Source organism: Carlito syrichta, unplaced genomic scaffold, assembly GCF_000164805.1.
Source record: "Carlito syrichta isolate Samal-C Ts95f unplaced genomic scaffold, Tarsius_syrichta-2.0.1 Scaffold123370, whole genome shotgun sequence".
Lineage (NCBI taxonomy): Eukaryota > Metazoa > Chordata > Mammalia > Primates > Tarsiidae > Carlito > Carlito syrichta.
In genome coordinates this window covers 510,317-537,744 of record NW_007067466.1, presented here as the reverse complement: position 1 = coordinate 537,744, position 27,428 = coordinate 510,317, and the positions used below count along the sequence as shown (strand labels likewise).

Here is a 27,428-nt window from a genome sequence, read left to right as displayed (position 1 = left end):
TCTTCTCATTGAATACTCTAGTTCTTAAGAACCACTGTGTGTTTGAGTGATTTCGTTGGATTAAGGATATTGGTCAGATGCAGAGTCAAAGAAGAGAAAGGACCTAGAATAACACTGATAATAATAACAGCAGGAAGAGTTCACATAGGACCAAATGCTGTACTCAGCAGTTAGGAGGACTGTGCTCTGAAAGCAGTCCTCCTACAGTGCTAGGTGCGGAGATACTACTGTCATTCTTACTGAAAGCTGGGAAAATGGAGTCACTGAGAGAATATGACACTACCTCTTATTGTTCAGATCCTTGAAGTTTCAGTCTTGTCTGCATATTAGAACCACCTGGGGAAATTTGTAAAACTACCTAGAATTGAGCCCTACCTCAGGCCATTTGCAACAGAATCCTTAGGAGTAAAGGGCCTGTAGATCCAGATTTTGAAAAGCTCTTTTTGTCGTTTTGTTGTCTAGCCAGGCTTCAGAACTACTAGTTGATACCTTCATCGTGTTCAGTGCTGTTAGAAGGAAAAGACAGTCCCAGATGTGATTTCCCCCTAGATTTAATCACAGAAACCCAGGAGTCCTGAGCTTTTGACAGCATTTGCAGAAGGGGGAAGGGACCACACGTTTATTCGGACAAACTAAGAAGGCAATCCTTGTGCCGAATGTGTTGTCTATGAAATCCTGTTCCGTGTCCACCCCCAGCATGTGCTAGAAAGCACGCTTGCAAAGGAGAAATCCTTAGATAGCTAAGGATCTGAAGAGACGGCACATGCAGAAATGTCCTTAGGTATACATTTACAGTGCAAGGATTCACCAAGGGCAAATTGATATGGCTTAAAGGGAGGGCTGGTAGGTGCTGAGGGAAGGACCCAGCCACCCAGTACAAACATGGGAGGTGTTTCTGAGGTAGAGCCATGAGGCTGAGCCCTGGTCCCATGGAATGAACAAGCCTGGTTTGTCTTGATATAACCTCACGTGTGATACTCACACACAGCTTCCAGACACCTGTCAGCACAGACTTAGAGGTGGGATGTGCTAAAGAAATCTTCTTGCTGTTTTGCTGTTCAGAAATCAAGATAATGTGTTGGGGGTCTGTGAGTCAACCCTGCTGCTCCACAGCGGGGTATTTATGTGACTCTGTTTGCCACTGCTCTGTGTGAAGAGCTGGTGTATTGACTCCGCTCGGCTCACTGGACATCTCGGGATAGCTTATGGAACCCACAAATGTGACACATACCAACTTGGTGCAGTTAACGTCAAAGGCAATAAATCTAGATGCATTTTAAATGAGCGAACCTCGCAAAGAGAGTCTAGGTAGCTGGCTGGTGTCTTTAAATAGTTGTCCCTCATGGGCACTTGGGGTTCTTCTCTCATAAGGAGAGCTAGTGGAGTGTGTTCATCACACTGGGAGACCCTGATCACTATTAGGGCCAAGAAGGGACTTGGAAAAGCAGGGCACCCCCCCTCAGGTGCCACTGGGGGACCTCTCTGAGGTCCCCGCAGCTCAGCAGCACTCAACCGGAAAGTGTCCAAGCCAACATCCATCAGTCCTGAAGAGTGTTCAAGCCGGAAATGATTTGCCATTTGGATTTCTGGCTCCTGGGGATGGGAAAGAAAGCAGCATTTTTAGCACTTTCCCCATATGGAATCTGCTGGGTTACTGTAGACATCTTTCTCCCTCAGGAAAAAATTGTTCGTTTTTCCTACTATTGAAAGAGACATTTACAACAAACAGAAAATGAGACACAGGAGCAGGAAGCATGAAGAGAAAATGGAAAAACCTTGTTGCGTTGTAAGAGGAAAATCAAGGGAGTATTTGTGACTCTTCTGTGCAGACAGCCTGGACTTGTGAGACACCGTCCCAGGCAGAGGGGAGACGCAGGTGGGTGGGGTGGGGAACAGGGAGGAGGAGAAGGAGAAAGCCTTGAGCTTGATGTTGTAAGGCGGAGTAAGGGGATTGTTCCAAGAGTATGCTGAAGGCCTTCACAGCATCAGTTGCAATTTATTCTTGCTTTGTTGCTTGCTTATATAGATATCATCGGCCTCCCTCATTGGGGACATTTTGTCATAAATCCATAATGTGCACTTGATCCATGTGTCTATGTGAGGTCATTACAGTCATCAGGGATGGGAAGGAGAAGTGACCTATTTGTTTGGCCATCACTGGGGAGGCCCTGGTTGCAGGTGGAGTCGGCTGTCATTTAAGCATGAGAACAGGTGTTGGCAGGTAGAGACAGAGGAAGGGTGCTCGGAGCAGAATAAGTGGCAAGGGGAAAGGTGTGGTGGTGGGAGCCGACAGGCGTGTTTCTGGGCCAACTGGCATTCAGCTGGGAAAGGAGGCCGGTCCTAAATGTCAAGAAGAAGGTTTGCCCTGAGTCTGGGGTCCGTGGGGGTTCTTCCGGTGAGCAGAGCTGCGTTTCCGGAAGTTGTATGGTATGTAGACTAGAATATGCTGCCCTGGACCTCAGAGGAGCGGCCTTCTGGGTCTGAGGAAGATTAAAGATAGAAGAATTTTTGAGTTGGGCTGCTTAGCCCTAGGTCACCTGTTGAGGTAACCTGGGAAGAGAGAAGTGTCTAGTGTGCTTCTCTGGGGGAAACGAAATAAGTAGTTTGAGGAGAAGGTTAGTGACTTGACTGGTTTGTTGTCAGGTTCCAGATGTTCATGAAATACTGTTCGGTTGGTGAATATGTAGAGAGTGTGATGTGGGTAAAAAGAGACATGGTTGGATGGCAATTCGTGGTACTGATTTTCAGGGCAGCGAAGTATGGCCAGGGATGTGGGGACAGTGGCTGACCCACCCACCTGTTCCATGCTCAGCCTGGACTTGTGGAGGTGGGGGTTGATCATAGCAGGGCAGGACAGCAAGCCCACAGATCCCAACACACCCCTCACCCACGGGATGCCTCCCTCTTCCCTCCTTCTGGAATTTCTTTTCCATTGGACCAGGCACAGCGTCTGTTTCTCAGGCAAATAAGGGAAGATGGCAGAAGAGAATCTTTTCTCTTCTCCCTCCTTATTTTTTACTTGCATTTATTGGGCGGACACTATTGTGTCAACATCAAATGCAAACCAAAAGTCTAAAGTTAATTCCTCCATGAAACCCACTGCTCTAGGGAATTGGCAGTTTGCATTTTCCCCACGTTTCTGTCCAGTGTTTGCATGTCTACATTTACAGAATTCATATGATTTTGATCAGAGGATAGTTATGTCTTTGCCCTGTGTTTCTCAGTTACTATTGGGTCGATCACTGGCCTTTTTCAATGCCGTCTTCTGGTGAGTGGCTGCATCTTGTTTTTCTCAGCTTCTTTCCTGCTCTGAAGCCTTGAGTGTCTCCAAACTTTTAATGAATACTGACAAAGTGTGAAACACGCCACAACAAGTGTCATCATACATATAATTTTACCATTCTTTATGAATAATTTCCTTCTGTTATATCACCAGAAACTGAGGCTCTTTCTTCTATCTCTTTCAGTAGAGAGGAAAGCAGTAGAGCCTCAGATTCAGTAGATACTAAGATGCAATGTTTATTCCTGTCTCAGTTGGGAAGCAGAGTCTTAAAAAGGCTAAGAGTCTTGCAAACCTGGTACTCTCTAAGATGATTTTTCTCAACATTCTTCATTCATTCCCTAGGTCCCTAGGGGAACCTTTTTATACCCTTGTTTTTCTTAATCACCTGCCTGCCTCGTTATGCTGAATACTAAGAAATACGATTTTGCCAGGCAGGGTTGAGTTTTGAAGTCCCACAAAGCATTTTTATATTTATAAATATTTGTTAGCCCCTTTTGAGAGTATGTGCTCTAAGGCCATGATGAAAATTCTATCCCTTACTCTCTCTTTATCCGTCAAGACCCCAACATTTGCCACAAAGACCAAGTTCCAAAAAATCAACTTTGACTCTTTTCAGGAATACTTATATTCTTTTACAAGAAATAGCTGTGTTTAAATGGAGAACCTCATTCCCAGGGATATTCATGGTTGTCTTGCTGGGAAGAGAGGGTGGGTCACCACCCACATCTTTGATGGTGCTGGTGGCTGCCAGAGAAATGCTTCCTGGCATTCCAGAGGGCCACTGTACAGAGAGAATTTAAAGCAACCTCCCAAACAAGAAGATTCTTCAAGTGTTCGCATTCTCATGTGGGAAAGGTGCTTGTGATTCCATGACACGATGGCATATGGTTCATTTACTAACTGGCACTGTGTAGTTGGTGGGAATGTGTGGCTGGTATAGAAGTGGGTAGAGTATAAAGAAGAAATTCTGATGACTCCTGGCCCCAGGGTCTTCCTGAGCCATGGCTAAGTGTGCATCCCAAAGGAAGATGATATTTGTCTTCTTCCAGTGTCAAGGTCATGATCTCTAGTACTGACAGCGTATTTCTCCTACAGCTAGTTGAAAGGGGTAGGTGTATCAGAGAAAGACAACCAGACAATGCTGAATGCTTTTGTTCATTGCCTAGTTAATGATGAGTCGCCTGTGTCTATAGAACTAGTCATTGATCTGAACGCAAGACAGTGGATTGCCCGCCGATCAGGATTTGCTGAGGTTGATGCCGTAGGCTGAGAATGACTGCACCAGCAGGGACTAGTGCACAGGACATCAAAGGAGATGGCAAGTGTGCTGTGGCCGTTGCAGCAGACAAAATGAGCAGTAGAGATAGCCTGATTCTCATTGCTCTACTGTATTTTTATGGACAGATTGGGGTGTGGGAAGAGGCCTGCAAGTCCAAAGTCCTGGTTCCACCTGCTACTAGCTAGGTGACCCAAATCACTCAATGCCTCTCTGAGCTTAATTTTCCATGATCTGTAGGATGAGGACAATTACCCCACCCCTGTCATGTCTATCTCACCTGGTGGTCATGATGGTGGGATTCAGTGGAGAAACAGAAAGTGTTCTTTTTGCTCTTGTTAGCATTATCAATGGCATTATGATGGCATCTTTTATTAAAACATGGTGCTATTTGTGTGTATCTCCACATCACCCCTGCAGTATTTATCCTCGTGGTAATGACTGTAGAAGCTACTTTCTCCTTGCATGTTGTTTCTCCATCGGTGATAGGTGTCTGTTTGAGCCCTCTTGCGAACAAGAGCCTTTGTAGCTAGCTTTCTCGACATACTGTGACACAGAATGAATTATCATAATAAAGTAAAACCCACTTTCCCTGCCAGGGCCAGTGAGAGAATTAGACCCTGAATTCCCAACCAAGGCCGCACCTGTTACCCTCGTAGGTGTGTCGTAAAAGCCAAGTGATGGCAGCAATAAATCTTTCTACCCTTTAAAAAATATACCTTGATACCCTTTAAGCCCATTCTCTTCAGTCATTGCAGAATGTTGTGTTATGAGAGACAGATAAAGCACACAGTCATAGAATTCCACCATATCATAAATTTTACATAATGCCAATTATCCAGTTCTAATAGATTTTAACCCACCATAAAATCTGCAACAGACTTGTAAATCTACACTTTACAAGGGCATTCTATGGATTCTTCTGTTGATGGGGAGAGCATTTTGGAAGCCTGTTAGAACACACTGGGTCCAAGCTACCCCGCGGTGGGCCGTGCAACTTCCTCTGTTCTCACGTACCCAGTTCCAGCTCATATTTCAGGATGCATCCTCCTTGATGGGTACCTGCCCACCCACCAGCCTGGCTGGGATGTCCTCCCTCTCTGCTTCTGTAGCACCTGAGCCTCCCTCCTAGTCTTTAACGCACGGTCATGAGACTGCCCCAGGAACGCTCTGGCCCCTACCATGAGCACAGCGCCCCACTGGGTGCCTGGCAAGGAGAAGTTTCTTCAAGAAACAAATGAATAAACAGATGCCCTTTGTACCAGACCTTTTGGATTGCTAAACAGATTGAACCCAGGACATCGAAGCCACTTAGCTGCTAATACACAGGCACTTGTTCAGTGTTGTGAAGCAAAGCAACCTCTAGGGAGAGGGTGTCTCTTGTCCTCCGCCTGCAAGGCCAGCTTGTTCTGTGTCTGGCAGAGCCCTCGTTGCCTCCTCTGGCAGCTTGTCTCCTTCTCACAGACCAAATTGTCAGTCTGACTCAATTGACTACAAAAGCAAAGTTCAGAAAATAGCATGCATTTATTTTGTTTCCTTGCTGAAGCCCGCTTTCCTACCATTGAACCCTAAGATTCCCGATGTCAGGGTGACCCCATGTCCTTCCTCCTCAGCACCAGTGAACTGGGCCACTGCACACCCCCTCCTTCCCATCTGCTGCTGCCTAACTGGTATGTCACAGAGCCCCTTAAAGTGCAGGTTTATGATAAGACGAGCTTTGATTTAAAAGGCTTTATCGAGTGCCTGCTGCAGTCTCACTTGATAGGCACTGGGGATTCTGAGGGCAGGGACAGCGTCTGTTTGCTCAGCTTGGCAATGTAAGTGCTCATTAAATCATGGGAAAAAATTGATATCCGTAAGGATGTTTAATTGCCCATGGATGCAAAGATAAAGATTAAAGACTCAGTCCCCTCAGCAATCTGCATGTAGCGGAAGGCTAACAAGAAAATAGGAAATCACAGTGAAAAAGTAATAATCCCAACTGAGGGAGACAATAACCGCAACCAAGGAGGTGATAATAACCAAGGAAGTTATAACCAAAACCCTGGGGAGTGATAACATTTCATCAAGGAGGTGATCACAGCAGGGAGGTGATAGACAAAACCAGCAGAGGCAATAGCCACACTGGGGAGATGATACCACAGCCAGGATGGTGACAATCACAACCAAAGGAGGTGATAACCATACCCAGGGGAGATGATACCACAGCCAGGATGGTGACAATCACAACCAAAGGAGGTGATAACCATACCCAAGGTAGATGATAGCCACAACCAGGGAGGTGCTACCCGCAATGAAGCAGTTATACCCACAACTGGGGAGGTGATAGCCACAACCAGAAAAGTGTTGACCACAACCAAGAAGGTGATCGCCGCCCCTAAGGAAGTTTCTTAGTCTGTTCAGGCTGCCAAAAATATGATAAACTCGGTAACTTATAAAGAACAAGAATTTATTATTCACAGTTCTGGAGGCTAGATAGTCCAGTATTAAGGCATAAGCAGATTTGGTTCTGGTGAGGACCCACTCTCTGGTTCATAGATGGTGCCTTCTTGCTAATTCCTCACGTGGTAGAAGGGACAAAACAAGCTCCTTTGGGTGTCTTTTGTAAAGGCACTACTCCCATTCCTGAAGGCAGAACCTCAGTGGTTACCACTATCTTCGGTTGTGGCTATCACCTCCCTGGTTGTGATTCTCACCTTCCTGGTTATGGTTCTCACCTCCCTGGTTGTGATTCCCACCTCTCTGCTTGTGGTCCTCCCCTCCCTGGTTATGGTTCCCACCTCTCTGGTTGTGGCTGTCACCTCCCTGGTTGTGATTCTCACCTCCCTGGTTGTGGTCAACACTTTTGCTGGTTATGGCTAATCACTGTCCGAAGAGATTCTCTCTTAATATTATAGCACTGAGTTTCACCATGAATTTGAGGGCACACAAACATCCAGACCCTAACAGGAGGCAATAACCACAACCAAGGCATACTAAGAGTTAGGGCCGCGGTGGGGTCAATGGCCAAGAGTTTTTTCTCAGAGGAGGTGATGAAGGGTAGTGTTGGAAGAAAAGGTAGTTATTATCCTGGGGAATAGGTCACAAGGAGAACATTCTGGGCAGAGGGGACATCAACCGGGGTGTGGGGGCACTCGGGGGCAGCTATGGAGGGGAGCAGGAAGTGACTCTCTTCTTGGGGTCTCTGTTCTTTTAGTGCATAGCCACTATTGCTTACAACCTGTAATTCATTTTGTTTTTCAGTTGATGAAGTTTGTGAACGAAATGTGCCCCAATATCACCAGAATTTACAACATTGGAAAAAGTCATCAGGGCCTGAAACTGTATGCCGTGGAGATTTCCGACCACCCTGGGGAGCATGAAGTTGGTGAGGAGGCCCCCTCTGGGATGCTGGGTCTCTTCATCTTTGGTGTCTTCTTAAACAGCCCCACTCCTGTGAAAACATTCTTGAGACAGGACAACAGCTGCCCAAATACGGACCCTCTCACACAGACAGACTCTCATATGTTGGTTCTGTGAACCTCTCACCTGTGATAAGGGTTGTAGAACCATTTACCAGGTTTAATTCTGTGTTCTCTGCCTCTGAGATTAATCACTGTAGCCAAAGAAAAAAGTGACTGCCACAGGACAGAATTTCCCCCTCTTCCAGGACTCCCTGACCCCTATTGGCTCAAATTAGAGGGAGTTCTCCCCCTTTTTTTTTTTTTTTGAGTTGGAGTCTCACTCGGTCGCCCAGACTGGAGTGCAATGGCCGCTCCCGGCCACTGCAGCCTCGCCTGCTGGGCTCCAGCGATTCTTCCCCCTCAGCCTTCCGAGTAGCCGGAATTACAGGCATGCGCTACCACGCCCGGCTGATTTTTTGATTTATTATAGAGATGAGGTCTCGCTGCCCAGGCGGGTCTCGAACCCGCGGGCTCAGGCGATCCACTCACCTCAGCCTCCCAAAGGGCGGGATTACAGGCTGAGCCACCGAGCCCGGCTGAGTTCTCCCTTTTTTAAAAACAATTTCGACTCTGTTTTTAGGTTATGTCCTGTTTTTAACCATTTCCCATTCAAACGCTCCCCAGCCTGTCTTCCCACAGGTCAAATGGGCTTTTTGGGTTCTCTTTATGGTAAGTCTGGGAACTCTTTAGAAGTCCACTGATACTTAGGTGCAAAGATTTGGCTGACTTATTCAATTTTAACATTCAGCAATGTCTCAGAAGTTCCTCATGGGAGTTTCTTTTAAATGGTAATGGCTTTATCTGCTGGGGAAATCACATTTCCTCTAAAGCAAGCAGCTTTGCCAGTGAAGGAAGATGTGTTGTCAGCTCCTGCCAGGCACCGATAAACCCCAGGTCTTAGTCTGTTTGGGCTGCTATAACAAAATACCTGAGGTCAGGTGATTTATAAACAACGCAAATGTATTGCTCATACTCCTGGAGTTTGGGAAATCCAAGATTAAGACCTGAGCAGATTCAGAGTCTACTGAGAGTCTATTCTTCTCATGGCCTCTTCTTCTGTAGCTTCACATGTCAGGCGGCAGAAAGGCAAAAATGACTCACTAGTTTCCTGGAACCCTTTGATAAGGGCACTAATTCCATTCATGAGGGTCGCCTAAGGCCCCACCTCCTAACACTATGACACTGGATCTCAGATTCCGACATATGGGTTTTGTGGGGACCCATTAAACCATAGCACCCTCAACATTTCAAAAGCTGAGCTTTGAAAGAGAAAATACTTCAACACAGCCCACTTTACAAAACTGTGTCATTGCCAATTTGCTCTTATGTACCGTTTTCTGCTTGTATTCACGGGTCTTTGTAAAACTTAAAGTTCTTTTAAGAAAAATAATTGCATCCCAGGAGAAAAAAATAATTCCTATGACTTGTGTTCAACTTGTAAACTTCAAACCCTTTTTTTTTTTTTAAATTGGAGTCTTACTGTCGCCCAGACTGGAGTGCAGTGGCCGCTCCTGGCCACGGCAGCCTTGACCTGCTGGGCTCCGGCGATCCTTCCGCCCCAGCCTTCCAAGTAACTGGAACTACAGGCGCACGCTACCATGCCCGGCTGATTTTTTTGATTTGTTATAGAGATGAGGCCTCGCCTGCCCAGGCGGGTCTCGAACCCGTGGGCTCAGGCAATCCACTCACCTCAGCCTCCCAAAGGCGCGGGATTACAGGCTGAGCCACCAAGCCCGGCAATTTTAAACCTTAAGCATCATGTTATTTTCTCTATTCTTGGTAAGGATGGATATTATTATCCTGTGATGGGTGTCGTCTAAGATTTTCCCACCTTTTTTTCTGATATACCTGACTCTTTGGGAATAAGAAAATTGTCCCGATGTAATTTTAGAGGCGTATGTGAAAGAAGAAATGGGCTAAGGTTGTGAGTTTATATTATTCTGAGGTTTTTTTTTTTCCTCTAACACAATGTGATAAGCGCTGGGTGGCTGTCAGTTCAGCAGAAGCTTTGGTTTCTCTCTGTCTCTGTGTAAAGGAGAGCCCGAGTTCCACTACATCGCGGGGGCCCATGGCAACGAAGTGCTGGGCCGTGAGCTGCTGTTGCTGCTGCTGCAGTTTCTGTGCCAGGAGTACTTGGCTCGCAATGTACGCATCATCCGCCTGGTGGAGGAGACGCGGATTCACATCCTGCCCTCTCTCAACCCCGACGGCTACGAGAAGGCCTACGAAGGGGTAAGGTCCCTGGCCCCTCTTACCCCCTGCAGGCAGCTGGGCCCCCAGTCCAGAGTGTGGCCATCGGGGAGGGAGGGGGTTTGACTCAATTCCACCTCACGAGCTTTATGCTTGAGGGTCACGAGAGATGAAAACAGGAATTGGGAAGGATGGGGACCCTGAGCGGTGGATGTCCCAACAGACTGGAGAAAGTAAACACAAATAATAGTGTTGCTCATACACGATAATAACAGAGTATGACAAAATCTGTGTAAGCTGAGAGAGCGCTCCATCGTGGCATGTACTCACCTAAGTTATTGTCAACCCCCTGGGGGATGTCATTTTTATTATTTTGATATTTCATGTGCATTTTATGTTCTAATTATGATGTAGAGTTTCTATTAGTTATAGGTATCGGTAGAACACACACGTACAAAGATATAGATAAAGAAACATAGAATATAGTTAGAATTATGTTGTATTGAGTATTCGTGATCTATCACGATATCTGGGAGAAAATGGAAAATTATATTTAAAACAGTCATACTTGTCATATTCAAGCTTTACAATACATAATTTTGATTGTGTTCATTGGGGCAAATAGTTGGTTAGAAGTTTGCATCACTAGTTAGCAAGCCAGAATCGTGGGCAGGGCAGGGAGAATGCCTTACCGTGGTGGCCATTGATACTGTACTGATGGATTCGTTGCTACTTGGAGGTCCAGCCAATCGGTGTGGAAGGACAGAGGGAAGAGGCGGAAGAAAGGACCTCTTGCTTTTTAAGTACTCCCATTTGGCAGGAGTGGTTCTCTGCATTTCTTCTTTAGAGTTGTTTGGCTGTATACCCATCACCCATCAAATATTCAGTATTCTCCTTCGGATGCCATCTTTGGGTCAGAGGGCATCCCGAGGTCAGAGATGCATACCAAGGGGAGGTGGACATGGATGCATCTTGTATGGATGTCTTGTCAGGATTGTCCTGCAGTCTGTGGGTTCCTCACATTCTGAATTGTCTTCAGGGCTCGGAGCTGGGGGGTTGGTCCCTGGGACGCTGGACTCACGTCGGGATTGACATCAACAACAACTTTCCTGATTTAAACAGCCTTCTCTGGGAGGCAGAGGACCGACAGAACGTCCCAAGAAAAGTTCCCAATCACTATATTGCAATCCCCGAGTGGTTTCTGTCTGAAAATGCCACGGTGAGTAAAAACAGCCCCCCATCTGTAGAACCACGAAAGACCAGGCATAACCCCCACTGGTGTTAGCAGGACATGATATTTAAGGACAAAACCAAACCATTTTTGCTTTCATGTTTTCTCCAAAAGCAGGGAAGTATGCTAGATAATGGCTACCTTTTAAATTGATATTTGGAGAGATTCTTCATAGAGGAGAAATCATTTAATTATATTTCTTAATAACTCATATTGTTTCAAAAACAAAACAGCCTCCCTTGAATTGTCTGAGTTTGTTACTTCCATTATTATCCTCATCCTTGTCAGTTATGCTACCGTGAAATTATCCTTAGCCCTCCTTGATTGTTTGTTGTATCCTATTTTTATTTTAATAAGTCTTCATGGATTTATTACATGTGGGATTTTTTTGGAAAGAAAAATGAAATTGGATGAAAAATATTTCCCCCAGATTTCTTAGATCTTGCTTCACAAAAAAGTATGTTGTAGAAGAAATAATTCTCACAAAATTTCCCATGTCTTTTATTGTCTGCCCATAATAAAAGGTGGACCCCCCCACCAAGAAAAATGGAAATACCTTTTAGATTCCTTGTAGTACAGGCTTCCCCTGGTAGGTTGGTGTTCTAGGAACCCATCAGCATCAGTGTACCAGTTAGCTTTGCAGTGAGAGGCTGCATTAAGCTTCAGTGAATTTTTTTGTTGTTGTTGAGATTCTTTCAATGCATTTCCCCATTTTATGATGGGTGATTTACTAGTACACCTGCCCACACCACGCTGAGTGTTCAGCAGTTTTTGACCAAAAGGAGCATGACCCCCATGCCCACCTTCCCTATTCACCCAATCTTGCCCCGAGAGACTTTTATTTGCTTCCCGGATGAAAATAATCCTCAAAGAGAAACATTTTGCTGGTGTGGAAGAGTTGAAACAAAAAATGACAGAAGGACTAAAAGTCATGAAAATGGACAAATTCAAAAACTGTGTTGACCAGTGGAAAAAAACATCTCAATAGGTGTATTGCCTCAAATAGAGAGCACTTTGAGGGTGACTGAACTTTAAACATGTAAGAATGAATTCGCAATTTTTAATAAATGATTCCATTTTTCGGGGGGGTCCCCCTTCATATATCCTTCAAGAGGTCTGCCTTGATTGATATACGACTGAATGTTAGGTTCAGCGGCAGCAACAGAGAAATCAAAATAATAGTAGCTTAACAAGGTAGAAGTTTATTTCCTTCTTTACATGAAAGTACCCTGAAAGTAGGTGGTATAGGACCAACCAAATGGTAGCCCATGGTCTTCAGGGATCCAGAATTCATCTCTTTCTGCCTTTACCACACCAGCATGCCAAACTCATCTGCAAGTCATAATCCAAGGTGGCAGTTGGTGCTCTAGCTGTCATGTCTGTGAAGGAAAAAGAGAGAAAGAAAGGTTTTTAAAAGAAAGGAAAAAAGGAAGGAAGGAGGGAGGGAGGGAAGGAAGGAAGGAAGGAAGAAAGGAAGGAAGGAAAGTTGTCTTCCCAGATAATTCAATTTCTTGTAAGAGACATTCCTACAATTCCTACATGGTAGTTCTGCTTCAATCTCATTGACCAGAATTCAGTTGCACACGGTGTCCGTCATTTCAGGAAAGGTTGGGGAATGCTGTATTTTGTAAGCACATTGCAAGCTGAGGAAAACGATTGGACTGCTGAGGAATCTAGGGAGCTGAGTAGGGGACATCAGCTCTCCTGCTCTGCCTCGGTGTTCCAGCCCCAGCGCAGCCCAAGTGGACATCACTTACGGGAGGAGGGTAGCATGGTGGGCTCACTTCATGACTCACAGTGCAGTGTGATTAGGCCCCCAGGAGGTAAGCAGTGGAATGAGGGAGACAGACAACGGTCTGTCTCTGAGTCTTCTGCATTCCTTCTCATGTTTCCTAATTCCAACCCGCAGAATCCCTGTTTTGGGATTTATTTGTTTGTTTCCAGCTAACATCCTCATGACACCCAACAAAACTGAGAAGTCAAGCAATGTTATACTTAGGGAACACTTGGACCCAAACAGGTATTTGGTTGCCAGCTTTGTTAACTTCTAGGCTATAAGAGATAAGTATTTTAGCACAGTCATACAAAGTACCTGGATTTCAGTCTTTGCTTCCAGATTAGAATTTACTTTTGTGAATGTGTTGTTCTCTAGAACTACAGGGAGAGTTACACAAATCCACCATCACCAATACCTTTCTCAATTGTGGCTAGATTCGATAGATAAGAAATCAGCTGAGATAAAGATTGGAATAACAAAATTAGCAGGTTTGACATATAAGGGACCTATACAAATTCTACAACCAACTATTAGAGAATATTCTTCTCAGTAATTCTGGGCTGTAAAGGAAGTATCAACAGATTTCAGAGAATAGGAGCCAGACAGACCATGGTCTCTTGCCACTGTACATTCAAACTAGTAATAAGATTCATGAAAACATCATCGTGTATTTAGGAAAAAAAAAAACAAACTTCTGAAGACTGCATCAAAGAAAAAATCATACTGGCAACTAAAAAAATAACGGAATGATGAATGAAATATTAATATCAGTATTTGTAGAGTAGAGCATAAAATAATGCTTCAAGGAAATTTATCACTTTATGTTACAAAAGAAGAAAGACTGAGAATGAACTAACTTAAGAAGTTAGCAAAAGAATAACAGAAGAAACCCAAAAAAGCAAGAAAAATGGATTAAAACGCAAAAGCAGACATCAATAAAATGATAGAAAATACAGAAACAATACGAAGTGATTTGTCTATAGAAAGAAGCATTTGATAAAAATTATTCACAATAAGACCTCATAGTAAAACTTTAGAATATAGCTTTTAGCATGAGGAAGGATATTTCATGCAAAATGCAAATAGTATTAATCATAAAAGATGAGTACATTCAGCTGCATGGAAATAAGAGATTTGTTCATCAGAAGGTTTTAAAAACTATGACAAGCAATAAACTGGGAGGAGTTATTTGCAAATGGTATATCCGAGAAAATTAGAATTTTAAAAAAGATACAGAATAGCAAGAAAACTATGAGCAACTCAATAGAAAGATGGATAAAAAGTATAAAGAGACAATTTATGTAGGAGGAAGCAGATTAACAAACATGAGATGATATTCTACCTCACTAGTACTAAAAATGCAGATAAGAGAACATCTTATACCTATTATTTGGCAAAATTAAGAAGTCTGACAATAGCCTAGTGTTGGAGGGTGTAGGGGACAGTGGATCTCTTTCACATTGTGGGTGAGTGTAAATGAGCACAGCCACCTTGGAAAATGATTTGATTACCTTGTAAAGTGGAATATTGATATATGCCATAACCTTGCAATTCAACTTCTGGTGATATACGCAAGACAAATTCCAGTACGTGTATACCACAGGGCAGTACAAGAAAGGTCAAAACCACACTTTCATGATAGCAAAAACTGAAATCCCCGTCATCTAAGGATAGATAAATTAAATCAGCTCATCATACTTAAATGCAAAGGCCTGACAATGGCGTTATTCAACAACAGGGATGACTCTTAGAAACATAAAATTGAGTGGGAAGAAAAAACAAATTGCAGAAGATAACCATAATTTTTTTAAAAAAAATCTTTTTCTTATTTTTTTGTAGAAATAGGGTTTCACTATGCTACCCAGGCTGGTCTTGAACTCCTGGGCTCAAGCAGACATCCCTCCTTGGCCTCCCAAAGTGCTGGGATTGCAGGCGTGAACGCCCAACCTCCCTCAGTATTTTAGATCACAAGCAAGTAAAACCAAACAATATATTTTTAGACATACACAGGCGGTTTGAAGCAAAAGAGAGAGAATGAGAATCATATCATTTAGGATACACTGGTTACCTCCGAGTGGGAGGCTGGAGAGTGAGACACACAGAATCGTGTAGGCATGCAGAAATTATTAGTGAGATTTGCTTCTGTACTTGCCTGGTGGGTGTTTGTTTATTCTATATAACAAAAGAAGACGAGAACAGACAACAATGATACTGTGTAATGAACTAAGTTCTATGAGTAGTCCAAAAACAAAGCTTAATGGATCCCATGAAGTCCATTTATTTCATCCCTTAATCAGTTTTCTAGACTGCACAGTTAAGTGATTTCCTACGTTTATTTCTTTGTCGTGATCAATTTTGTCCTACTGAAATTATCCTCTCAGGGACTAGCAATTTATGATAGAGGTGTGACTTACTGATGGCCATATTAGACTTTCCAATTTTAGCTTTTCACAGAATCTATTTTCTTTCTTTTCTCTTTCTTCTTAACTTTGTATCATTAAAAAGTTCATGATGAAAGCTGTAAAGGATCTTCATGGACCCATCTCATCTTCGAGTCTTCTCAGTTTGTGTTGCATCTACACCTTCACCCACTTTCTCTCCCCAACCCCAGATTATTGAGGCAATCCTAACTGAAGCAATTGTTTTATTTGTTAATATTTCAGTAGCTATCTCTAAATAGGGACACTCTTTTGAAACCATTTTCTATCAAAACACCGTTACCATGATCATATTTTTTAAAAAGCATTTCTTTTCTTTTTTTTTTTTTTTGAGTTAGAGTCTCAACTCTGTCACCCAGATTCCGGTCACTGCAGCCTCGACCTGCTGGGCTCCAGCGATCCTTCCGCCTCAGCCTTCCAAATAGCTGGAACTACAGGCGCGCGCTACCATGCCTGGCTAATTTTTTATTTATTTTAGAGATGAGGTCTCGCCAAGTTGCCCAGGCGGATCTCGAACCCGCGGGCTCAGGCAATCCACTCACCTCGGCCTCCCAAAGCGCTGGGATTACAGGCTAAGCCACCGAGACCATCTAAAAAAGCATTTCTTAGTATTTTAAAATATCTGGCCAGTGCTCACATTTCTCCTATTTTCAGTCCCTCCCCACCCAAATAACCTTCTGATAAATTTGTAAGTGTTTTTCGTCTCTGTTAAGCTTTTCCAGAATAGATTTTGAAATTCAAAATTGTCCTAGCATTATTCCATATAATGACTACTTTTTTGAATCTATCCTTGTTTTGACAGCTAGATAGAGAAAGTGGTTTCCTTCTTATTATTTCTTATCAATTTTGGGGTTTCACAGGTGGCCATGGAGACCAGAGCCGTCATAGCCTGGATGGAAAAAATCCCCTTCGTGCTGGGCGGCAACCTGCAGGGGGGCGAGCTGGTGGTGGCTTACCCCTATGACCTCGTGCGGTCCCCGTGGAAGACCCAGGAACACACCCCCACACCCGACGACCACGTGTTCCGCTGGCTGGCCTATTCCTACGCCTCCACGCACCGTCTCATGACCGACGCCCGGCGGAGAGTGTGCCACACGGAGGACTTCCAGAAGGAAGAGGGCACCGTCAACGGAGCCTCCTGGCATACCGTCGCAGGAAGTAAGCCTCCAACCTCCCCTGCTTGGCGTCTTGGACCCGTGAGGGTGGGCTGCTGGGACGGGAAGACCCTGCCCTCTTTGTATCACTGCTGCCTGCGCTGCTGCTTCACCATGTCTGTGTAGCTGAGCATTGACGAGGTGCCTGCATTTGACAAAGCACTCTGCACAGGCTTTTTTCTTGTCCTCACTATGATCCATGAGGGGTGGACTTTACTCTCCGTTTAATGAATGAGATAACAGAGGTGTGAAGACCCATAGGGAGCTGCTCAAGTGAGAAAGGAGTAGAACTGGGGTCTCTGCCCTTAGCCACTGAGCTATTCAGATTTTGTAGTCAGAGATGGATAAAATTAAACTTAGTGGCCATGTTGGACCAAAACCAACCAAGCAGAAAACCCATGGAAAGGGCAGAGAGCGTTCTGGTGCTGGCACTGGAGAGCGATACTTATTTTGGGGGATATCCATGCTGTGAACCCATATGGGGGACTGGGCATTGATCTCAAGCACAGGTGTGAGGTGACTCTGAGCTGCAGGGGTGTCCTGAGACCCAGCAAATTGTGAAGGCCATTTCATGCTCACTTGCTGTCCTCCAGCGGTCAGCGGGCCGGCCTCCCATCACACCCACGACGTGTGGTCAGAACCTACTGTGGTCAGTGTGGGCAATCCAAGGCGTTGCTCCTGGCATCCACGAAGGACTGGAAAAACTTCCGGCAGAGATTTTGGAAACTCCTTGGCAGCAGACAGAGGACTCCATGGTCGACATGCCAGGGGATGAGGACTTGGTTTCCTGTCTCAGGGCTGTTCCCAGCCCAGGGCTCCTAAACCAGGAGAGATGAAGATGTCCCACTTTTTTTTTTTTGAATTGGAGTCTCACTGTCGCCCAGACTGGAGTGCAGTGTCCCCTCCCGGCCACCACAGCCTTGACCTGCTGGGCTCTGGCGATCCTTCCGCCTCAGCCTTCCAAGTAGCTGAAACTACAGGCACACGCTACCACGCCCGGCTAATTTTTTTGATTTATTGTAGAGGTGAGGTCTCGCCTGCCCAGGCGGGTCTCGAACCTGCAGGCTCAGGTAATCCATTCACCTCAGCCTCCCAAAGGTGCGGGATTACAGGCTGAGCCACCGAGCCTGGCTAGGATGTCCCACTCTTAAGGCCCCTCTGCATTGGACTGCAGAACCTCAGGCCTAATGCTTATGGCTTATCTTCTTCGCTTTGCGAGGGTTGGTCAAGGCAATGATGAATTTTAAAGATATTCCATGTCAGACCTAGGTTCAAATCCCACTCTGTCACTTAACTGCTGTGTGCTGCTGCAAGTTACTTTACCTCTCTGTACCCTCATACTTTCCCGTTTGTAAAATGGGCATGGTGAATTAAGGATGATGGTGATGATGGTGGTGGTGGGAATGTCTCCTTCTAGGATGCTATGAAGATTTCATAGGTGGAGGCTGTGGATGTGCTCAATGTATGACTTATCAGAAACAGTTATAAGTTACCATCCTCTGCTGACTGCTCTCTTTCACTTGCTACCCCACCATGGAACCTTCTAACAAGCATATCCTTATATTAATTGTATCACTATACTAATTGATTTTCATATTATTCTACTTTGCTAGAAATTCAGCATTCACATGCTTCTCAAGTATGTTCCCACACTTGGAAAAAGAAAACATAGGTAGAAATATTTGTTTCCGTGGTCATTTTGCAGAAAGCTTGCCATTTTTTCTTAGCAGACCAAGCAGAGACATTTTATCTGTTTCCATCATGGTTTTTGGCTTGTACGTAATTAAAAAAAAAAAGCAAATCTCAACCTATCAAGAAAATTTTCTGTTGGGAAAAAAGCATCCTTGCCTTTTAATTTGAGCCTTAAAAAACTGGCATACAAAAAAATCCTTAAATAAAATATTTGTTTATTTTTTATGGCTGCCGTGACTAAATTGGGTATGGACACAGCTGGATTTCCCATGTTGGGTCAATAGTAACATTATAAAAAGTTGGCTGTCATCACATTCTATCAATTATATTTTCCATTATTTCCAGGACTTCGTGGCAGAGCCATGTGGTAGCTCGAGCCTCTTTAATCATTCTTTTTCCTGGCAGTGTGATGAAGTCTGCAGATTCATTTCTTTGTAGATTAATGAAATGCAACTCCTAAGATCCCCCCTCCCCATCTTTTTGTGCTGGTCTTTTGTGCTCATTAGCAGAGCACTGACAGGTGCTCCTTACTGGAGAGCATCCCAGCCGAGAGCAAGGGTGAATATGTGCACACTTCCAGATGCATAGCGTTTGCAGTGTGCCTGCTGTCACTGTTCCTGACTGTGTCCCCTCCATGGAGAAGGCAGGTGCTGTGGGAGCATTGGGTTTGAAGCTGTAAGGGTTGTGGCTCTGTGATCCACGTTCCACGCTGAAGCTGATGACAAGAAAAGGCTCCCAGTCAGAGAGAGAACACAAGGAATATCTCACCGCCCCACCAGGACTGAAGGCTTATTAAAGAACAGTCTGGGGCACATCACAGCCCTTTGCTTACCCACCTCAGACCGGAAGTAGCGTTTGGCTTCTGAAGCCATTCTCTGGCCAGGTACTCTCAGCAAGGCGACACACTGACAGGTGGGCGGTCAGCAGCAATGGCAGCGTGGCCCAAGCTTCTCCTGCTTTCTTATTTTGCTAGTTCTTCAAAAACTTCTAGTACTTTGAACGCGCACGTTACAAAATGGCAGACCCACTCTAGAATTTTTGAATATCGTATTTATTTCAGAACTAACAAGGCCTAAAAGGGTGGGAGTAGTAATAATTTTATGTGCAAAGAGGAGTCCAACCCTCCCGGGAAGTCAAAACCTGTGTTAGCTGGTGGATTTGCTGTCCCTGATCTTGCACTGTCTGTAATTTCATACTATGGGTTTGACTGAATGAATTTTGACCCATCTTCTTCAACCAGACCACGCCCCAAGTGAAGGATTTTCTGTTAACTTGGCACCATCCCACCCTCTTTGTTCTACTACTCTTTACTGTTCCTTGTTTTTGACAAGTGTGGTCAAAGGCCTATTGCCGATGACAAGTGAGTGGTTCGAGTTTGGAATCTAGTTTAGGGTGGCCATAGATATGGTACCATTTTGCCACTGATTTCAGCGATGAGACAGCCAGTTGATGCAGAGTTAAAGTCATGATTTTGATACTGAGCATTGCAGTAGAGGGTCACTTTTTGAGCTAAGTGGTCAGGGAGGAAGAAAGAACATCCAAGGACCACAGCTCGGCACTTTTTTCCAGCAGTACATAGCTCAGCCCACCCAACTTCCGCTTTCTGTGACTACCCTCAAGGGCCCAGGGAGGGCTGCTAAGAGGAGCTTTCTATTGGCGAGTCCTTTCAGACACTCATTGTGCAGAATCATCCTGCTCAAAAACAAAAGTGCTGGGAAGACGGCAACGTGTACTTCATGCCATCGAGCACTCGTGTATTCATTTCACAAATAATGGGTAGCGCAGTGGGTAGAATGGTGTCCCCTCCAAAAATATAATGTCTGCTTTCTAAAACCCGCAGCTGTGCATGTTACCTTATTTGGAGAATGGGTCTTGGTAAGTTTAATTATGTTAAGGGTCTTGAGATGGGGTCATCCTGGGTTACCTGGCCCTAAAAATCAGTGGGCAGTGTCCTGATAAGGGGCAGAAGAGGAGAAGACAGAAACAGAGGAGAAATCCCCAAAAAGACAAAGGCAGAGTGATGTAGCCACAGGTCAAGGAACACCTGGGGAACCAGAAGCTGCAAGAAGCAAGGGAGGATCCTTTTCTAGAAGCTTTGAAGGGAGCACAAACACCTTGATTTTGGACTTCTGGCCTCCAGAACTGTGAGAGAATAAATTTCTTTGCTTTAAGTTGCCCAGTTTGTGGAAATTTGTAATCGCAGCCCTAGGAAACTAATACAGAGACCAACTGTATACCGGGCTGGGTGCTTTTTATCCTGTTGTGGTCTTGCCAGGATGCGGAAGGTTTGTCTGTTTTCAGGCTTGTGGGTGAATGTGTGTGCCCTGTCGTCCCCAGGAAGCCATGCTCTGAAGCAAGAGCTTCTGGTTATGCAGATCTGGGCCCAAATCCCGACTCTGGCCATTTCTTGACACATGATCCGGGGTACAATTCTTCTCTCCCGTTCTCAAACTTAATTTTCTTATTTGTAAAAGTGTGCTGTGCTACCTACCTCTGCTGGGTCTGGGGGGAAGCTTCAGTGACCTGATGGATGCAGAGTGCTTAGGACAGATCGTGGCTTATGTGAAACACTTATTAAATAGTGGTATGGACAGCTATTGTTATGACTCAGAGTAGAAAACTGGAGCTATAGCTGAGATGGCAAAACTATAGATCACTTTAATGAGGCACTTAAGATCGACGGTGTTAATTAATGATACCTTTCTTCCAAAAATGATGTGTGAAATGGAGGTTAGTAAAGTGACTATTTTATCTAAAAAGTAGCTATTTCATCCTTCTTTTGTCAAAGATGTCCCTGCACGTGGTGTCTGTCCTTGCCCTGAGCTGTTCTGGCTACATCCTTTCTCTCAGTTCTCGCCAACTTTCACACACTTGCCCCAATGCAGATTTCTGTCTATAGTAGACACTCGATGCCTCCCTGTTCAGAAGAAGTCTTCTGAATATGCTCAAACACTCTTGCTGCTTTTCTTTCCCCACTGCTACTTTGAGCATTGCTCAGTTAAAATGTTGTCTGTTTGGCTTGGCAGGTCTGAACGATTTCAGCTACCTTCACACAAACTGCTTCGAGCTGTCCATCTATGTGGGCTGTGATAAATACCCGCATGAGAGCCAGCTGCCTGAGGAGTGGGAGAATAACCGGGAATCTCTGATTGTGTTCATGGAACAGGTACCGTGTGAGCATGGGCAGTGCAGAGGGGGACTAGCTGAGGAACGAGTGCACAGGACGGAATTAGTGCTTCAGATCTTGGCTGTCATCCTGGGCCAGCCATAGAGCCGCAAGGAACACCATCCTTTATTCTCACCCATGGAATTTCTGTCTCCACCCTGGAATTTTCTGAGGGAAGGTTCTTTTGAACATATGTAAAGAGAGAAGGCCTTGTCTATGGCAACCTAATCATTCTCAAGCAAATATGCCGTTTAACTGAAGTGCCTCATATGAATAAAGTAACAGGCAATAGTAATATGTATAAAGAAAGTCATTGGAAATAATGGTATGTTACTTTGGATTGTTATAGCATTCTAAAGATAGGGCAACTGAGGCACAGGGCTCTGAGTTGGTGTGCATGGTGTGACACAACTAATCATTAGAAGTGTTCTATCCATAGTCGCCATTTATAGGAAGGCCTCTTTGATTCTTTTATTTCCTTTCTAACTTTTAAGTCATTAAGTCCACATAGTCCAGCAAAGTCAAAATAAATATGCCTATAGAAATTAAATTTCAGTTTTTCATGGATGTGTTTTTATGAATGATCTCAGGCCATAACATTTTTTAAGCCTCTGGAATATCTGAATTCTAATGGAAGACTTTTTGGTACATGGGTCCAAATGGAATGCAGAGGAAGTTCGCATACAAAGTCCATACAGAGTCAGCTTTGGAGTGAGACACGGTGCTAGGTGTGTTCTTGGTGGAGATTGGGTTGACGTTGGGTTTATAGGCCACTCCTTTCTGCTGGTTGTGTCCAGAGCTGGTCAGCAACCTCATCCTGTGTCTCATCATGTTTGCCGAGCAGGTTCATCGTGGCATCAAAGGCATGGTGAGAGATTTACACGGGAAAGGAATTCCAAATGCCATTATCTCCGTGGAAGGTGTTGACCATGACATTCGAACAGGTAACTGTGAAATGTGTACAAACTGTCTCTTGGTAAGAAACGGAGCCCTTTTCTTGAAGTGTTTTACTTGGGTTACAATCACGAGCTGAATGCCAGAAGTTTCTTCCTCAGAGCTGAATTAGAGTCTCCTTCTTCTAACTTTCCACTTCCCAAGAGACCCTTGAGAATGAGGTTTTCAGCCTGTGCTTTCTGGCCTCTCTCTGTCCCCTGATAGGATGGGCATGGAGCAGCCAGGGCCCTCCAGGTGCCATGAAAGTTTCTGAGAAGTTGAGGAAGCAGCTCTCTCTGTAGTGGTTGTTATATACGTGGGCAGCTTAGCTCCTAGACCAGGCAGAATGTGGCCTGTGCCAGTGAGCACAGCAGGTGGAGGGTCAGGGACAGGCTCCTCCCCAGAGAGAAAAGCCCAGGCTGGGGTGGAGCGCAGCAGTGCTGGGTGGAGAGTTGAAGGGACAGCAGCCAGGAGGCAGGCCTTCAGTACCCATCCAGAGAGAATGTGATTTTTGTGTGTGTGAAACAGCAGGAAGCCACCGAACGCGATGTTTTAGGAAGACTCGGGCGTCTGTAGTGTAAAGAGTAGGATAATAATAGCAGTAACAATAAGCTTTGGCATCCCCTATGTGCCACTCTCTTCATAGCTTTCATGTGTTAACTCAGTTATTCCTTACAACTATCAATTTTCTCAATGTTATCGTTAGAGGAAGAAATGAGGCTGTGAAGAAACACTGCAGGGAGACCCTGTTCCCACTTGCTGTGAGGGACAAGTGACTGGTGATGTAAGTGGGCAGGCATGATTTCCATTTGGTGGAGAGAAGAAAATTCTAGAATCTTGGATAATCCGAGGGTCAGAGGAAGATCTCTAAAGGGCAGTACTGGTATCTTATTTCAACTCTCTTTGACGTGGAAGGAAGGGCTTGTAAGACCTGGGATCTTGTAAACCAACCTCGGTTTCCAGTTCCTAAGATGCCAAAACCAACTCATGTTTTCAACTGCACTTATAAAGGGGTCATGGTGCCACAGGACAGCAGAAGGTTGTCCTGCAGTCCCCGGGCCCCTAAGCAACAGCCGGACCATGGTGCTAGTTCTCACATGCTCTGTTCTCAGAGAACTTCCATGTGTGTTTTCTGTCACCTCTTTTCTCACTTTATCCCTTTGACAGAGGCAGGCCAGTCTTACCCATGTATTCGGGTGAAAAACAGATGCTCAGAGAGGTGAGTTGACCCTCCGAAGGCTTAAAAGGTGAATGGAGATTAAATTCAGGTCTCTGGCCCGCAGGTCAGCTGGGAAATACCCTGCAGTGCCTCTGTGGGATTCACAAGGAGACTCTGCCTTATTCTTAGCTGATTAGAAAGTGATACAAAGATGAAGGTGCTGGACTATGCCCCAGGGCTGTCATCACCTAAAATGCCCCAGTTGAAAATTGAAAATGTCGTGTTCCACCTCCCTGTCCCAGACAAATAGGGGTGATGGCTCCCTGTCACCTGGCTCTTCACTGTCTCTTGTGGACCGACAGCCACATGTGGGGACACCACTGCAGATCCTCCCTCCACTTGAATCTTATTCTTTCTTCCCCTGGGGAGTCCTTTGGTTCCTTCTTCATCCCTTTCAGGCCTTTGCTCAGATGTCACCATCTCAGTGTGGCAACTGTGACCGCCCTCTTGAGCACTGCACACCCGCCCTGCCGCCCTCTTGATCCCTCTTACCCATTCCAACTTTGTCTTTTCCCCATGGCACCTCTCCCTTCTAATCCTTGCTAATATTTATTGTGCTGATTGTTTGCTTTTGACTCCCTCTACCCGCCCTTCGATGGAAGAAATCCTTGGCTGTTTTGTTCCTTGGCCACCTCCAAGCAGTGGGTGCTTAATAAATATTTGTTGAATGAATGGGTGGATGGACATGGCATAACGTTTCCAGATTACCCAGGGAGTGGCAGAGCTGCGATTTGAGCTAAGCGCTTGCGACTCCAAATCACCATAGTGCTCCTTCTCTGCAAACTGTTCACATATATTAACAGATCCTGTCCTATCGATAAATGATCCCATTCAACCTGCCAGGAAACGGACTCTGGGACATTAGGACAAGGTGATTCTGGGATTCGGACCAGACCCATGTGTTCTTCATGCTAGGCTACCTACCCATGGGCCTGGCATAGGAAGTCAACTATTTAAGTGGATGAAATGTGTCTGCAGCCACAGAATGGTAGACTGCTGTGTAATGCCATAACCCAGTGGTCCCCAACCTTTTTGGCATTTTGGAAGACCCTGAGAAGCCTCAGGGAACTGACACCTGTGTGTGTGTGCCTAGGCCTCTCAGATGGAGTCCTGTTCACTATTCAGCTAACTGGAAGTACCTGTGGCCAACTGCCTCGTGTTTCACTTTTTTTTTTTTTTTTTTTGAGTCTCACTCTGTTGCTCAGGCTGCAGTGCGGTGGCACGCTCACGGCCACCGCAGCCTCGACCTGCGGGGCTCAGGCAATCCATCTGCCTCAGCCTTCCAAGTAGCTGGAACTACAGGCACGTGCCACCATGTCCGGCTAATTTTTTGATTTATTGTGGAGATGAGGTCTCGCCAATTTGCCCAGGCTGGTCTCAAACCCCCGGACTCAGGCAATCCTCTTGCCTCCACCTCCCAAAGTGCTGGGATTACAAGCATGAGCCACTGCGCCCAGCTGTGTTTCACTTTCAATAACATCTCGTGCTCCTGTGAGCTCATTGCCCTGCATGGGGTATCTTAGATGAATCAAGAGTATAATGTGAATTTAAACATAATGCTTCAGAGCGTTAATATGTGGGAGATAACATATTTATACACATACACACACATGCATGCACACACGCACACACGCATGCACACACGCACACAGAGTTTCTTCCATCTCTTAGAAGACTTCAGGACTTGTTTAAACAAGGAAAATTTACCCAGAGCCTTCTTAGCGCTTGACCAAATCAGGGCTTTTCTCTTCTTTACCTGATCCCAAAGCTTTAGACTGGGCAGGACTTTCAGATTGTCACAAGCAAAAGACTGCTGATGACTGCCTGTGTGACCTTGTGTGGAATATTACACCTCTCTGGGCATCAAAGTTACTCATGTAGAAAAGGAATTAAGCATCAGGAGGGTTCGATGGGTCATGCTAGTCTCACCCTTCCACGTACAGGCACTGCATTCTCCGCGAGGGGCTCAGGTATCTCCTTTCCTGAATAGTTGCCTCTCGTGCCAGGGATCTAGTGTTCTTGCCAGGCTGTAGGCCTCTGGGAGGAGTGGCCTTGGTCTAGAACCCGTCTTTGTGCTGCCCCTAAGGATGGACTGGGCCATGTGAGGTATGTGGTGGATGACTGTCAGTGGTTTCCAGGGAGGCAGAGGTTTTGGCCTCCACCCTAGCATGGCCTCATCAGGACTCAAGGCCCTCTCTGCCTCTCATCATCCGTGTGTAGATGCCCTTGCGGTTCCAAGTCTCTCCAGGCCCCAGCCAAGGAATGAGGCGCAGATGCTGAGACCTCTCCTAGGATATTTGGCCTCTGCCCATGTAGTCCTTCTCTTTCCAGAAGTGAAGAGCCCCACCCCAGACCCGCCTGGGCAGCGAGACCTCATCTCTACAATAAATCAAAAAATCAGCCGGGCGTGGTAGCGCACGCCTGTAATTCCGGCTACTCGGAAGGCTGAGGCGGAAGGATCGCCGGAGCCCGGCAGGTCGAGGCTGCGGTGGCCGGGAGCGGCCACTGCACTCCAGTCTGGGCGACGGAGTGAGACTCCAACTCAAAACAAAACGTTATTTTCATTTGCAGCCATGCTAAAGGAAGCCAGGAGGCCACACACTGATGGTGTGTTGTGAGAGCATGCTGTGTGGAGGTTCAAGTTTATGAGGAATTACTTGTATGGTCACAGAGCAGGGAGTATGGTTCTGCCTCTCTCACGTGGATTAACACTGCAGGGAGCCTGCCCCCACCCTCTTCCTGTTAAAACCATTAAGGCAGCTTTCAGAGAGGAAAACATCGGGGCTTCCAAAATGCATTAAGAATGTGCTGCAGGAGCTGGGGAGTCCACACCGCCTGCCGTCTCTCTTCCTTGCCTGGTGGGCTGGTCTTGGAATAAGCTTAGCAGTATCTGCTTTAGAAAAGAACTGCTCTGAGCTTCCCCCTCCCCCGGTTTTCTTTTCACAGCCAATGATGGGGATTACTGGCGCCTCCTGAACCCCGGAGATTATGTGGTCACGGCAAAGGCAGAAGGCTTCACCGTATCCACCAAGAACTGTGCGGTCGGCTACGACATGGGGGCCACGCGGTGTGACTTTACGCTCAGCAAAACCAACATGGCCAGGATCCGAGAGATTATGGAGAAGTTTGGGAAGCAGCCTGTCAGCCTGCCAGCCAGGCGGCTGAAGCTGCGAGGGCGGAAACGGCGACAGCGCGGGTGACCCTCTGGGCTCTCGAGACCCGTCCCGGACCCCTGGCAGACTAAACCAATCCGGTAGTAGCTCCATAGCAGACTTGCTTGGTGTCATTTTCTCTGTAATTGAAGAAGTGCCTGAGAAAGCGTGTGGTGCAAAGGAGGCCCCAAAGGGGAGGGCTGGAGGCTGAGGATATTTTATTTTCTTTGTTCCCATTTATCCAAATAACTTGGGCAGAGCAGCAAAGAAAGGCTGGTAGAGAGTAGCCCACCCATTCAGGGCCTCCTGGCTGCAGAGATAGGGAAACCAGTACGTCCCTGTAGGCATGACAGCAGGGGGTCCACATGCATTTGCAATTTGCACAGCTAGAATTGCAGCATTGCCCAGCCCGGTGGTCCCAAATGTTGCCATTTGAGATGCTCACAGGCATCCGAAGAGAATCGGCTTTCTCTG

General features: G+C 45.7%; 1 protein-coding gene across 1 annotated transcript in view; it reads left to right on the top strand.

The window, feature by feature from the left end:
• CPXM2 (carboxypeptidase X, M14 family member 2) overlaps positions 1–27,208 on the top strand; it is a 140,175-nt gene extending 112,967 nt beyond the window's left edge. Inside the window, exons 8-14 of the mRNA XM_008048351.2 lie at positions 7,803–7,926; positions 10,038–10,234; positions 11,232–11,411; positions 16,499–16,796; positions 21,511–21,650; positions 22,495–22,594; positions 26,749–27,208. Coding sequence (XP_008046542.1) covers positions 7,803–7,926; positions 10,038–10,234; positions 11,232–11,411; positions 16,499–16,796; positions 21,511–21,650; positions 22,495–22,594; positions 26,749–27,002 — 1,293 coding nt within the window. The 3' untranslated portion in view covers positions 27,003–27,208. The remainder of the gene's footprint in view (positions 1–7,802; positions 7,927–10,037; positions 10,235–11,231; positions 11,412–16,498; positions 16,797–21,510; positions 21,651–22,494; positions 22,595–26,748) is intronic.
• The last annotated feature ends 220 nt before the right edge of the window (positions 27,209–27,428 follow it).